This window comes from Hoplias malabaricus, chromosome 5, assembly GCF_029633855.1.
Source record: "Hoplias malabaricus isolate fHopMal1 chromosome 5, fHopMal1.hap1, whole genome shotgun sequence".
NCBI classification, from domain to species: Eukaryota; Metazoa; Chordata; class Actinopteri; order Characiformes; family Erythrinidae; genus Hoplias; species Hoplias malabaricus.
In genome coordinates, this window is record NC_089804.1 from 17,329,331 (window position 1) to 17,343,520 (window position 14,190).

General features: G+C 39.0%; 1 protein-coding gene across 1 annotated transcript in view; it reads right to left on the reverse strand.

Annotated features, from left to right (window-relative positions):
- Positions 1-4,890: 4,890 nt before the first annotated feature.
- The window catches only part of arhgap4a (Rho GTPase activating protein 4a), a 32,544-nt gene continuing 23,244 nt past the window's right edge, over positions 4,891-14,190 (reverse strand). Inside the window, exons 13-24 of the mRNA XM_066672501.1 lie at positions 13,981-14,077; positions 13,829-13,889; positions 11,645-11,722; positions 11,402-11,530; positions 11,070-11,175; positions 9,825-10,049; positions 9,535-9,599; positions 9,062-9,230; positions 7,463-7,555; positions 6,751-6,882; positions 6,535-6,601; positions 4,891-5,728 (exon numbers count right to left, since the gene is read on the reverse strand). Coding sequence (XP_066528598.1) covers positions 5,582-5,728; positions 6,535-6,601; positions 6,751-6,882; positions 7,463-7,555; positions 9,062-9,230; positions 9,535-9,599; positions 9,825-10,049; positions 11,070-11,175; positions 11,402-11,530; positions 11,645-11,722; positions 13,829-13,889; positions 13,981-14,077 — 1,369 coding nt within the window. The 3' untranslated portion in view covers positions 4,891-5,581. The remainder of the gene's footprint in view (positions 5,729-6,534; positions 6,602-6,750; positions 6,883-7,462; positions 7,556-9,061; positions 9,231-9,534; positions 9,600-9,824; positions 10,050-11,069; positions 11,176-11,401; positions 11,531-11,644; positions 11,723-13,828; positions 13,890-13,980; positions 14,078-14,190) is intronic.

Genomic DNA, 14,190 nt, shown 5'->3' on the forward strand with positions numbered 1-14,190 from the left:
CCCCCTTGAACTTTTTAACCTTTTGCCACATTTCAGGCTTCAAATATAAAGATATAAAATTAACTTTTTGTGAAGAAACAAGTGGGATACAATCATGAAATGGAATGAAATTTATTGGATATGTCAAAATTTTACAAATAAAAAAACTGAAAAGTGGGGCATGCAATATTATTCAGCCCCCTTGCATTAATACTTTGTAACTCCACATACTCCGCAAGTCACTTGGAGTATGTCTCAATCAGTTTTGCACATCCAGAGACTGAAATTGTTGCCCATTCTTCCTTGCAAAACAGCTCGAGCTCAGTGAGGTTGGATGGAGAGGGTTTGTGAACAGCAGTCTTCAGCTCTTTCTACAGATTCTCGATTGGATTCAGGTCTGAACTTTGATTTGGCCATTCCAACACCTGGATATGTTTATTTGGATCATTGTCTTGTTGGAAGATAAATCTCCATCCCAGTCTCAGGTCTCTTGCAGACTCCAACAGGTTTTCTTCCAGAATGGTCCTGTATTTGGTTCCATCCATCTTCCCACCAATTTTGACCATCTTCCCTGTCCCTGCTGATGAAAAGCAGGCCCAAACCATAATGCTGCCACCAAAATATTTGACAGTGGGGATGGTGTGTTCAGGGTGATGAGTTGTGTTGCTCATATCGTTTTGCATTGTGGCCAAACAGTTCAATTTTGGTTTCATCTGACCAGAGCACCTTCTTCCACATGTTTGGTGTGTCGGCTTGTGGCAAACTTTAAACGAGACTTATGGATATCTTTGAGAAATGGCTTTCTTCTTGCCACTCTTCCATAAAGGCCAGATTTGGGCAGTGTACGACTGACTGTTGTCCTATGGACAGACTCTCCCACCTCAGCTGTAGATCTCTGCAGTTCATCCAGAGTGATCATGGGCCTCTTGGCTGCATCTTTGATCAGTCTTCTCCTTGTTCGAGATAAAAGTTTAGAGGGGCGGCCGGGTCTTGATAGATTTGCAGTGGTCTGATACTCCTTCCATTTCAATATGATTGCTTGCACAGTGCTCCTTGGGATGTTTAAAGCTTGGGAAATCTTTTTCTATCCAAATCCAGCTTTAAACTTCTCCACAACAGTATCTTGGACCTGCCTGGTGTGTCTTCATGATGCTCTCTGCGCTTTGAACAGAACCCTGAGACTATCACAGAGCAGGTGCATTTATACAGAGACTTGATTACACACAGGTGGATTCTATTTATCATCATCCGTCATTTGGGACAACACTGGATCATTCAGAGATCCTCATTGAACTTCTGGAGTGAGTTTGCTGCACTGAAAGTAAAGGGGCCAAATAATATTGCACGCCACACTTTAAAGTTTTTTATTTGTTAAAAAAGTTTGACACTTCCAATAAATTTCATTCCACTTCACGATTGTGTCCCACTTGCTTTTGATTCTTCACAAAAAATTTTAAATTTTATATCTTTATGTTTGAAGCCTGAAATGTGGCAAAAGGTTGAAAAGTTCAAGGGGGCCGAATACTTTCGCAAGGCACTGTAGGTCACCCGATGTTAGCCTTGGTTCCTCCAAAGGTTTTGTCACCCTTGGCTTGCTCACCTGGGGATTTTTACACTTTTACATTCTTTACATTTTCACATTTAATGTCAAAACTCCGTCTTACCAGAATTCTGTGAAGCTGCTTTGTGACAACATCAGTTGTAAAAAGTGCTATTCAAATAAATGTGATTTTAAAAAAAAGAAGTCTTGCAACATGCTGAGCAACACACACACTCAGAGTATTAACCATAGCTATCATATGTGATAATCGCGATCCTTGATTCCCCTGAGTTGGTGAGTCCACAGTGCATGATGGGGTGCAGTACACCACGAAGATAGCTCCGCTGTACACTGCAAAATCTGAGCGGATTAGTACATCATCTGGGCACCTTTATGCCACTTTTCCAGTGCATGGAACCTACATGACTCTACTTGACTCGTCATGGCTCTTTTGCTTTCCCACTGGCCAAATCTGGTACCTGCTCCCTGAAACCGGGTAGGTTTTCAGTCCCAGCTCATTCCGGGTTCTAACCGTGGGAAGTAGGTACTAAACGGTGATGTGTAAACCGTACAGAGCACTGATTGGCCAGAGAGACATGTCAATCACCACTAAATGCAGAGCTCATTGAAATCCAGCACAAACTTGCCGCTTGTAAAATCTCTTAAGTTACAGCAGTTTTCATATTTATTTTTATCAGACTTACAACAGCAGCTCATAACTTTACCTCAAGGTGTTTTGAAGACGTTTATATGTACCTTCAGCCAATGGCCGACACATATTTCTAGTGAAAGCTGAACATGCAACATGTAAATCAGCTCTGTGAGAACTGGGGTGTGGAGCTGTGTTCAGTCCAAAAAAACAAAAACAACACACAAATAGTAAACAGTGCATAATTTTAATGCTGCCATTGAAGTGGTTTTCCAAACCAGTGATTCTTGTTAGAGACGTGCGGTTTTGCGACATCACTAGCTCCATTTCATGAGGAAGACCTGCCAGTAGAAAAGCGTCAAGCTTTAAGCGTGTCGAGTGGAGTCCTGACGTGTAGAGCCAGAACCATAAGATGGAAAAGCACTATAAGTGTACTGCAAATTTTCAGTTGGTCACATGCCGCATACTACATGCTACTTTTAACCAAATTCAGTACGCGAGTAGTATGTAGTATGACATTCCGAATACAGCCTCTGTAGGTAGTGTGGACTGTCATTCTTCATTGACCTGTCATTCTGTATCTGACAAGATTAAAACAATCCAAACCAATCTTTACTCAGGATTAAATGCTACAATTGGATTTTTTCTATACGTCTAGCAGAAACCTTGAATAGTTTTGATAACAGGATTATAATTATCCCACCTTGAGAGGTGGACTCAAGCAGAAATCAAATGTGTTGAGGACACACTTGGTAAAGAAATGACTTGGAAATAAACCTGCCTTCTGTAGAAGTGAATTTAAAGCACTTACATTCAACCATATTTACAATAAAAAAAATAATAGTAATTAAAAAAAAAAAAACTTACAAATAGCTCTTTTTAAAATATGTTGGCAAGAGGACCTTGAGGTTGTGGGTACAATTCCCACTCCAGGTGACTGTATATGAGGAGTTTTGTGTGTTCCCTCCATGTCCTTGTGATGACCTTTCAGCTCCAGCCAATCCCAACCAGCCACAACAGCTTACTGGTCCTTTTGGGGCTCATGCCTTTGTTTGGCCACTGTGTTTTGAGTGGATCTAGTTTTATAGCACTGTGTTTTGTTGTATGCACTTTGAAATTTTACATTTAGCAATTATCATATAATTAAACATTATAGTTATGAAAGATCAATGCATTTGTTGTAAACTACTGTTATTATTTGGACACTGCCTCACCAGCCCAACGTTTTTTTTTTTTTGCTTTTTTTTTCTCCTGTTCTTTTTTCTGCTCCTTTCTACCTCCCTAGACCTGGAGCCCGTTAATAGGGGTGTAACAGGAGTTCTCTTTATGAAAAGCATGTTGGTATAAGTGCTGTAATGTGCTTTGTTAAACTCCTCTTACTGCTCACATTAACAGAATTTTTAACACTTAACCAGACACATTAACATAAAAGACTTTTAAGACAGAAACAAGCACCACGATAATCAAAATGCACTTTTCCCCTTCAAACTGACATGGGTTGAGAACATCTACACCTCAGGTTCTAATCGAACCTATGAAAACATTGGGGGCTGAACTTAAAAAGCTCTGATCAGAGTGGCTGAGGCAAAAATGATTGACAGGTTCTTCCTAAAGAACCCGCCCCCCTCTTGGTGTACAGTGTGCAGGAGGAAATGGCGTCATTTGAATTTGAATTAGTTTGTTTGGCTCTGAGGCTAGTGCGACATCTGCTGTCAAAAACTGGGAAAGTGCACCTTTGAGTTGCTGTCTCAGTATTTTTTTAATCATATTATATAACCAGCTGATCAGTCTGAAGGCTGATTTTCAGCGTGTTGTCTTCCTCTAGGGCAGGGGTGTCAAACCAAATCCATGGAGGGCCATGTGGGTGCAGGTGTTCTTTTCAACCACGCAAAAGCCCCACACTACTGAAAGTCAAGATCTATTGATTAGATCCAATGATTAAAAACAGGTGGAATGAGGTGTGGCCTCTGCGTGGCTGCACCCACACGACCCTCCTTGGATCTGGTTTGATACCCCTGCTCTAGGGGTGGCCACATTACAGGAAGCCACTTACAGAAAATCACTCAAGTAAAGCTGAGAAAACTTTATTTAACCACATTTTCCATTCAAATTCTCTGTAACCTACGTTTATTTAAGCAAAGGAAACTGAAAATCACTATATGCACATAGCACATGAAGCTCCAAAATATTTTTTTCAAACTGCATCATCCTAGACCAGTTCAAAACACTTGCAGGAGAGCAACTGTTCACAGTACTTTGATGTAAGCTGACAGACACCAGCTTACAACTCTTGGGTTGGCAAAAGTTATGCAGAGCAATAGGAAAGATTGAGTTCCATCCTACTCCCTCAAAGAGAGCTAGGCCAAATAAGTTTTATCTGACCTGGTACACACTTCACTGTGGTGTTGCCAGGAACTTATGGCCAGTGTTTATAATGCCTTCTGTTCTCAGGTAGGTTCTTCAGAGGGGCCTTGAGACAAAAGAGAAAAACCCAAGCTCTCACCCTGAGCTCATGTGCTCTGTTGTCTGGGGATGGAAAATGGAAATATGCCAAAATGCCATTGCCAGTAAATACCTTTTCTGAGATGCAAAACCGAGGTCCTGATTCTTGAAGGTTATATCCAGATCCCTGGGCATTTCCTCAAAAAAGAGTATAAGGGTGTGACCCTGATGTCCAGCAAAATCTGCCACTGTGGTCACTTCGGGTCTCTAATCATTCCCATCTTCAAATAAACTGGCTAAATCAGTCCCTTTCAACTCCTCTCTACCCAACAACTGATGTGTTGTGAGTGTACTGGTGCAGTTTTATTGCTCTTGCATCATCCAAATGGATGCTGCACATTTGTGGTGGTTGAGGCATGTTTTCTACAATCTCACAGAATTTAAAACACTTTGGGGACCTAAAACAGTATAACAAAGTGTAACTACCATTAAACCAAGGGAAGATGCTGACAGGCTCATGTGCTGAATTATTTTATTGCAAAACACCAAACAATATGTTACAACCTAAATAAATTGTGCATGATTTGGGGAATAAATATCTTTAGAAAATAAATTATGACATGAGCTCATAACAGAACAGAATCATTAGGTTTAAAGTCACAGTAGGTTTGTTAATGGGAGTCATAAATGCAGATGTGTCACAGGTACACTATGTAATATGATCATAGAAAGGTATTTGAAAACTTCCTCACGGTTATAATCGTATCTATGAAGTATGTTTTGGAGTTAACACTGTGAGGAACTGAATCACAGAATTGTCACAAATACAGATCACACTACAGTTTGTGTTAAGTTCTCTTTTGTTGATTGCTGCTAAACAGACTTGCTGTTTGCATCTTACTTCCCCTCATTCTCAGTGTGCGTCCACTTTAAGTCTCCTTCTCCGTTTCTCGTCCGTCTGCTGCTGCACTTTAAAAGTGCCTTCCTTTCTGGACTGTGTTCCCTCTCCTCTGAGGGTTTTGTGGGGGTGACACAGATAAAGCAGAGGCTTCAGTGAGGGACTGCTCTCGGCGCAAGGCGAGTTCATTTAAGACAGTGCCCATCTGACGACATACTTCCTGCAAGGCATACAACATTATTTTATTGAAATTATATATTTCATTTTTTTTTTAATTGAGAGACTGAGGTCTGAAATCTGAATGTCTGAGCTATGACTGAAATATTCTATATAAACTCATCTTTGATGGATGGAATCATCTTTGAATGTTGGTTAGCAATAGTCTAATGTTAAAAGACTTATATCAGGGAAAGCATAATTTACCTTAATTTTTTAAGAAGAGGTTTAGGTAATAATGGAGGCAATTCAAAAGTCTGAAAATATGATCTTTGTTCCCTGTTCATATATCAAAATTAAGCCCAGTTTTACCAAACTGTTTATAAGTGCATTAAGCTACAGACCTAAAATTGGACAAATTGAGCTTTATAAGAATGTATAGATTACTTTCAGAGCACAGCCCAGCATTGATTTTAACAGTTTACAGAATGATCCTTTAGAAGAATTAATTATTTATTTGTGCAGTAATAACACAATAAAATACAGATGGACACAAACTATATCCGTTCAGTTTGGAGTTAGATGCCGTCTACTCTATTAATTCATGTATTCGTACTCTTCCAGCGTATTCCCGTGATTGTAGAGCACTGAGACCAAAAACAAGGTGTGAAGGTTCCACCGCGTTACAAATCGCATCCGTTTTTTATGTGCGAAAAATCTGTGATTATTGTGAAAAGGCCATTAGGAGTATGAGGAAGGTAATATTATGAATATGACTACTGACAACTTTTGCACCTATGCTGCTCAAATCTAAGTCATTTTTAAAGTAAATGACATTTTGAAGATGGAGCAATAATGACATTTTCTAACCTTGTCCACTTGTATGTTGACATCTTCGCCAGCTTCACCATCTACTGCAGATCTTCTCTTCTGGGGGCTGTTTGAAAGACAAGCAATGATTCAAACTCTGAGTTTATGTCATTCCAACAATTGAGAGAATATGTATATGTAGGAAACCTATAGAACAAAACTTTCAATCTTTGTATCAGAAGATAGCTCCTTTAGTAGTGTATTTTGGCTACATACTCTAATGATCTACGTAAAGCCCCTGGAGAAGTGGATGACCACAGCGGTTGTCCTGTGGGTATCTGTAAGCTGATCTTCCCCCCAGTAGCTGGATTGGTTCCAGCACCAGGCTTTTCACTAAACACCTTGACCCTAGAAAAATGAACAGAGAAGAATAAGGTAATGCAATATTTTATATTTGTTGAACTTCCTTGCAGTTCCATGTCTGCTTTGTTACGCAAGTAACTCGAAAACATTTCAGTTCCAGATTCCTGTGGGTGTTATGGTGAACTGAGACAGTATTTCTGTAATTCCTTTTCATTATCTTTAATAATTCAGACTATATCCATGTCACACTGACTAACTAATGCTTTACTTTGGATAGACAGATTGGATTAGCGGTCAGCACTGAAAACATTGATGTTGGGTGATTAGCTATGAATCACAAACACCTCTCCATCCAGTCCCAAAGGTAATGGGTGGAGCTCTGCTACTCCAGAGAATGCAGTTCCAGGTCTCCACTGGCCAGTTCTGGAGGGTTTTACAATCCTCAGGGCAAAAATTTAGTTTAATTTTTAATTAATCCAATGATTTAATTGTGGTTATATGTGAAAACACCATTCTGATACAATCAGACTTTGGTGTCTCAGAATGGGCAGCACAGCGGTTATAATTATACCATAAGCGAAAAAAAAAAAAAGCAAAAACAGCTTCATTAGCTGAGGTCAGTTACCGCATTTGGGGTTGTTCAGCAGCCTGTTCCTCTGTCTGACTTCCTCCACTACCAGTTTTTTCAGCCACTTTGTGGTCCTGCCCCCACTCCGCACTGAAGGATGAAGAGGAACAAACATTTAGACCATCTCAAACAGACTTGCATATGTGGTTGTTGATGTTATAGCATGGCCTTATGTATACAAACGAACAAAAGTAATATTGTTTAAAATGTTTAGTAACAGCAGCCATCTTAAGTGTGAATTATTTCTGTATTTTTGTCCAATAAAAAAAACAATACTTTCATACTTTGTAATAAACCAAATAAAATAATCTGATTCCTTCCTTCATTCATCTTTGTGAGTTCTTCATCCTGATCAAAGTCATGGTGTGTCAGTAACCTTCCAAGAATAGTAGTGTCAAAGGCAGGAACACACACTGAACAGGAAACGAAGGCATCACACCCACAGAGGACTCACCCTGTCACTCACACACTCACACCTGTGGATAATTTTGCATAATCAATCCACCTACCAACATGTGTTTTTGGACTGTGGGAGGAAACCACAGCACCTGGAGGAAACCACTAAGACACTGGGAAAACACTCTCAATCATTACCATGTAACACATTCTGTGAAACTGAGTTTGAAATTCTGGGGTGGCCAGGCCACCATTTCTTTAGAACATTAGTGACTTCCTTGCTTGCTTTTCATTTTGTGTCTATTTCCTTTTCTCAGTGAAGGCTTGTTTACAGACACACACCCTTTCAAACCCACACCATGGAGTGATTTTTTTTTCATTTCTGAAGCAATACTGAAGCTTGATTTTCTGCCATTTCTTAAAGATAAAATTTTAGGCATTCTATTAAGACCTTATGTAGTTTCATTGGACTTACTCCTCCATCATGCAAGTGGATTATCTTACACTTAATTTATATACAGAAGTCTTAGTCACCTAAGATAATTATAAATATTTAAACTAATGCCGTCTCAGTAAGCATGGTGCATGTATAAAGTTACATATAATCACAATAAATACCAAAATAAATATAATATAAAACAAATAAGAAATAGATCTTTTTTCTAGAAAAGTAGTAGGTGTGAGTGAGTTTGAATAACAATGTTTTGTTCAGATTCTCCATGATTTCATGAATTTGTTAAATCAACAGCACGCATTATTTAAAATAATTTTTATTAACCGCTAAAACTATGTATTGGATGATAACCTCAAATAATATGGACTACCACGAGGAGAAATTTGGAAAAGGTTAAACCAACTCATTCACACACAGAATATCACATTTACTGGAATAATGATGGTTTTATTCTAATGTTGGGCGTTATTTTTTGTGTGTTTGTTAGTTTTTTTAGCAAATAAACACTTACTGCCCAGATAAATAGCTTTTAAATCTCATATTCTCTGGTACTTAAAACCTTTGCACAGTGCTGTATGTCCTGAAAAATTAAAAGTGATCTCTTTTGCATTGTACTGTATGAACTAAAGTGCGGAGATTGAATGCATAATGCCCAATCATGGGTTCTTAGTTACGCTAAACCTTTATATGTATCCTCGACAAGAGAACTCTTCAAATGAGCCTAAGGGGGGAATTAAAGGACTCACCTGGCTACACTGATGTATTTATCTGGGATAAGACCCTTGGTGCCATTTACTTCCCCTCTCCACCAATCACAGGATGCTTTGCTGTGAAGTACGAGACGTCGACCCTGTTTGAAGGACAGCTCAGAAGATGAACGCGCCGTGTAGTCGAACAAGGCCACTGCCTCCAGCTCTGAAGTCATCGCAGACACAACAAATAAGAAAGATACCACTGAACACTTCTTTTTAAAACTGAGATTGCTTCAGTGACAAGTAACCTGCAATTTTATTGAACGATTGTATCAAAAGAATATATTTTAATTGTACTTGGGTAGTTCACCTGTAATACTCATTTCATACAAAATTCATAATTTTGCATAAAAAAAGAACACTCATGAATTTTCTTTCAAAACAGTTTAGCCACACAATCCTCCTTCACAAAAACACTTCCAGTTTAAATACAACCCTCTTTCAAATATGAAAAAGAGGCTGCTTACCCTCTCTGGCTTCTTTGTTTGGTGAGGCATCTGATTCCACTTCTACTTCCTCTGCAGCTGGCTCACTGTGTTTTCAAATATATGCACACAAATTATTTTGTATGTACCTATAATTTATATATATATATATATATAAAAATGCTAACGGCCATATTCTGTGGTCAGACCACTGGTAAATATATAAAAGAATAGCCCACGTAAATCTGTTCTGTGTACATCATCAAGACTGAGCTACAAAGCAGATATTCCTGATAAAGTGGCCCATAAAAGCCTGTGGGTGGGGTTCTTACATATCCTCTTGTTCTAGTGTCATGCACATCTCATAGACTGGTCCCTTGAGTTCGCTTTGGCTTGGGAAGATGCTTTCATGGTAGATTATGATAGATTTCACCAGGGCGTTGATCTGCTGCAGTGTGACAGCATCTGCATCCTCAGGTCCTCTGATCAGACTGGGTCCAAAACACACTGCCAGGTTGTAGGGCTGCATCATGTTCTCATCACTGTATTGGGAGACACTACACACACACACACACACACACACACACAAATACACATTTTTTAAAAAGCCCATAAATAATACGATAAAAAAACAACCAAATCATGACAGTAATATTCTGTACTCTAAACAGTTTGAATACAGATTCTGTGAAATACTGTAAATACCTAAGTATATAATCTAAAAACATTTATCTCTCTCTCTCGATATATCTGTACTGGAACATATATATTATTCCAATGATAAATATCTTGCACTGTATTTATAAGGGAAATATTCTGCAATGTTCACACACACATACATACATACACACACACACACACACACACATATATATATATATATATAAAACCCACTAATTTTTGCATTTATTTTTTGTGAGATATACTTTTTGTCACTGTTAAATATAAAAACCATTAATGGTCTAAGAAGGAGTGGGAGGAGCTGGGACTCATTGGGGGAGTTCCCAGCATGCCTATCAGCTCCACATTTTTTGTGATTTTCAGGGCTTTTTCTGAGTTTTTCTTTTTGTTCAGGCCTTTTAATGTTTGGGTTGATTTAGGTGGATTATCTTTTGCGTTCGTCTGCCTGTTTGTGTAGGTTATTGGTGTGTGGTGCGAGAAGTGTGTTGATCAGGGGAGATTACCACCACTAAATCTTGCCCAAGCCCAAATACTGCCATTTTCCATGCTCCTGTTCACACCTTTTATGCTCTGTATAAAGGATGCTTATTCTATATATGGCTATATCTCAGTGTTCTTTATTGCATTTGTAACACTACCTACATGTCACGGTATGTACATGTTACATACAGTATAATACATATGTGAATTCATGAATATAACATTTACGATTGACAAAAAAGCATACTGCAATATCAACCCTATATTTTATGGTGAAATTCTAGTAAACACCACAGCCAGTATTTTACCATAAATTAAATTAATTCATTTGTTCCTTGCACACTCAGAGCTGTGGATAGCCTAGATATGTGTCTAGCACCATTTGAGTATGACCAGAGAGACAGTTGATTACTCACTGGTGCAGGAATGCAAAGAGGTATCTCATCACAATAATAATAGGGGGAGGGTAGGAAAGGATGACTGTTTTTAACTGCGCTGCTTTCTCTGTCTCATCTTCTATTCCTAGGAAAAGAGAGAGGGTCAAATGTAATGTTGTATTAGATTCATGGCAACTAACCAAATCTAGACTGGACAGTTTGTCCTGGATGCCTATGCTGTGATTATTTCAGACATTTGTCCTGATGACCACATTCCAGGAGTTTATTTCCATCATGTAATGTTTACTTAGCCTTAACACTTTTTCTGAATGGATAAAGAAGCTGAGAAAATCATGTTGCAATTGTCTTACGTCCACATTCCATCAGCTGCTCATAGCTGTGCTTAGGAAACAGAGGGTTTTCCATTCCACGGAAATAGAGCTTCAGCACGCACGCAACTGTATCCATGTCACATGCTTCCTCTGCCAGAGGGTCATCTCCTACACACACAATCGAAAAGCACATACAGAGATTAATGCCCCCATTTCTATTGAACCACAGCAGTGGAGGAGCACATGCAAATACACAAATCTAAGTGAGGTGCACAGTTGTACCTTTTTCAAAGGCATCTCTCAGCTGATTGATCTCCAGCTGTGAGCCCGGGACACGGAAGATACCCTCATGGTGCAGACCTTACAAACAGAGGAAGAGTCACATGGTTTTTATGTAATTAACTGTTCAGAGAATTTCATTGTATTTCTATAGTCAGTTTCCCTTAACATGCCTCTAAGGTCACCATTCCCAATGCCAAGTGTTGGCTAGAGGGATATATATACACCCATCATTAGACTGTGGAGCAGTGGAACTGTTCAATGAATTGATACAGCACAATTCAATAAAAGGAGTGGTGATTGTGATCCAAAAGTAATCATCCAATGTCAGTACCTGACCTTACTAACACTTATTTGGCTGACTGGCATCAAACTCTGACAGGTATGTTCCAAATCTAGTGGGACGTTTTCTTAGAGCAGTAGAAGCTATTACTGTTGCAAAAAAAAACAAAAAACCTACCTATTAATACCTTACATTTAAGAAGAAGAAATGTTGGAATAGCAGGTGTACACAAGCAGTTGCTCATGATGAGCAATTTGGTAAGTGGTGTGGGAGGTTTCACTCCTTCCTGACCACATATAGATTCCAGTGAATCTTACTCACAGTGAAAGTAACTCAAAGTGGTTTACAAAAATGTCTTTGTGTTTTGAAAGTTCAATAAACTATTCTAAGAACAGCTTTGGTAAATCTTATTCTCTCATCTATGGCTTGCAATGTTTGAAGCTAGTAAGTGTAAATTCAAATTTGGATTATATAGTGAAATATAGTACTTTGTGTGATCAATCTGTTTGCTGTTTACTGGTTACTGATCAAGAAGTATGATTAAACCTCTTAGTATCTGTTCATCAGAAATACAGATTTAGAAGTTGTTTCCAGTAAAACCTCTTAACGCCTTAAATGTGGTTTAGTATGTGGTCTACTCTCTATTGGGCGTCACTGTGACGTTTATGTTCACCTCCCAGCGCTGGGATTTTGGCTGGGTGAAGATTCCATGTTCTCCCTGTGTCTACGTGTCTCTACTCTGGGGTCTCCAGTTTTCTCTCACAGTCCAAAAACATGGAGGTTACGTGAATTGGCTGTTGGCTTCTCTAAAGCATCCTTGGATATATCTTCAAAGCCACTATATAAGTGTAACAAAAAATAAATAAATACATTTTGCCATTCAGTTTGTTCAGATCTATGACTATGCAATTAGTCGCTTGCTTCTATCACCACTTGCCCTTCCACAGCTCACCTGCAGTCTGAATCTGCTCATTGGAGGGTATCTTTGGAATAGTGAAGTTCAAAGTGGAAAGGTTGAACCATTGTGCTGACTGCCTATTTTACACATGGTACATGTAGCATATAAACAACACGACATGGGGATGCTAACAAGCTTAAAAGGGACTTCTACTATTGTGAGGAGACAGTTTGTTTACAGTATATTTGAGAAGAAAAACGACTGTTGTTTGAGCATGGCTGAAGTTTAACTTTTCGGAACGTTATTAATTACTGTTTGATTTACCCCAAAACTCATTTGTGACTCAAGTTTAGTTTTATATCACTTTTGGTAATGCAGTTCTCCCATCTCCCAATTTTGGAGATTTTTGCACCTTAATTAATCTGAAACAGCAAAGATAAGTCAATATTTTGCAAAATTAGTTTTTTCATAGGGCGGCACAGTGGCGCAGCAGGTAGTGGAAGTTGTGCGTGCATGTCCCGTACTGGGTGACTGTCTGTGAGGAGTTTGGCATGTTCTCCCAGTTTCCTCCCACGGTCCAAAAAAACACGTTGGTAGGTGGACTGGTGACTCAATAAAAGGTTTGTGTTCCTGCCTCGCGCCCAGTGATTGGCTCCAGACCCACTGCGACCCTGAACCGGATAAGGGCTTACAGGCATTGAATGAATGAATGATTAATGTATTTTTTTCATTACAATTGTGAACGTCGTCTTGATTTGCACTAGAGTGGGGTGAATTAAATTAATATATCTCTAGAAATATTTCTAGGAAGAAAAATGTAGGGTGGTGTTTCTGACTTATTGTGATTTCCACATCAATTTAAATGGTACAAAAGCAGAAAACCAAACCAAATTTATTGGAACCAACCAAGAATTAAAATATTAAGCGGCTTTGTGGATCTTTGAAAAACTAGAAGGAGACCAATGAGTGCACTTTGCAGTTTTGGACTGTGTAAGAAATGGATTACCATTAAGGTTAATGTATCTGATGCAGCTCTCCACCACCAGAGGAATGGGCTGTCCAGACGCCTGCAGAAAAGAAGCTGAGGGTTACAGCAATATTGTATATTATAATCTCTACTGTTTTACAATAGAGGGGGGTGGGTTGGAAATAAAATACCTGGATATAAGACAGCATGTCCCCAGAGAAGGGCTTCTGGCTGATATGAGTAGCGTACTGATTCTTCCTCTGACGAACGGACCTCCTGGAGCGCATCCTGACACCAGAAATGTAACTGTGATTAACACTCAAAGGATTAGAAAGTACAGTGAAAGTATTCTTATTAAATTATTAAAAGGCGTCCGTCATGTCTGACCATTTTCACTGGAT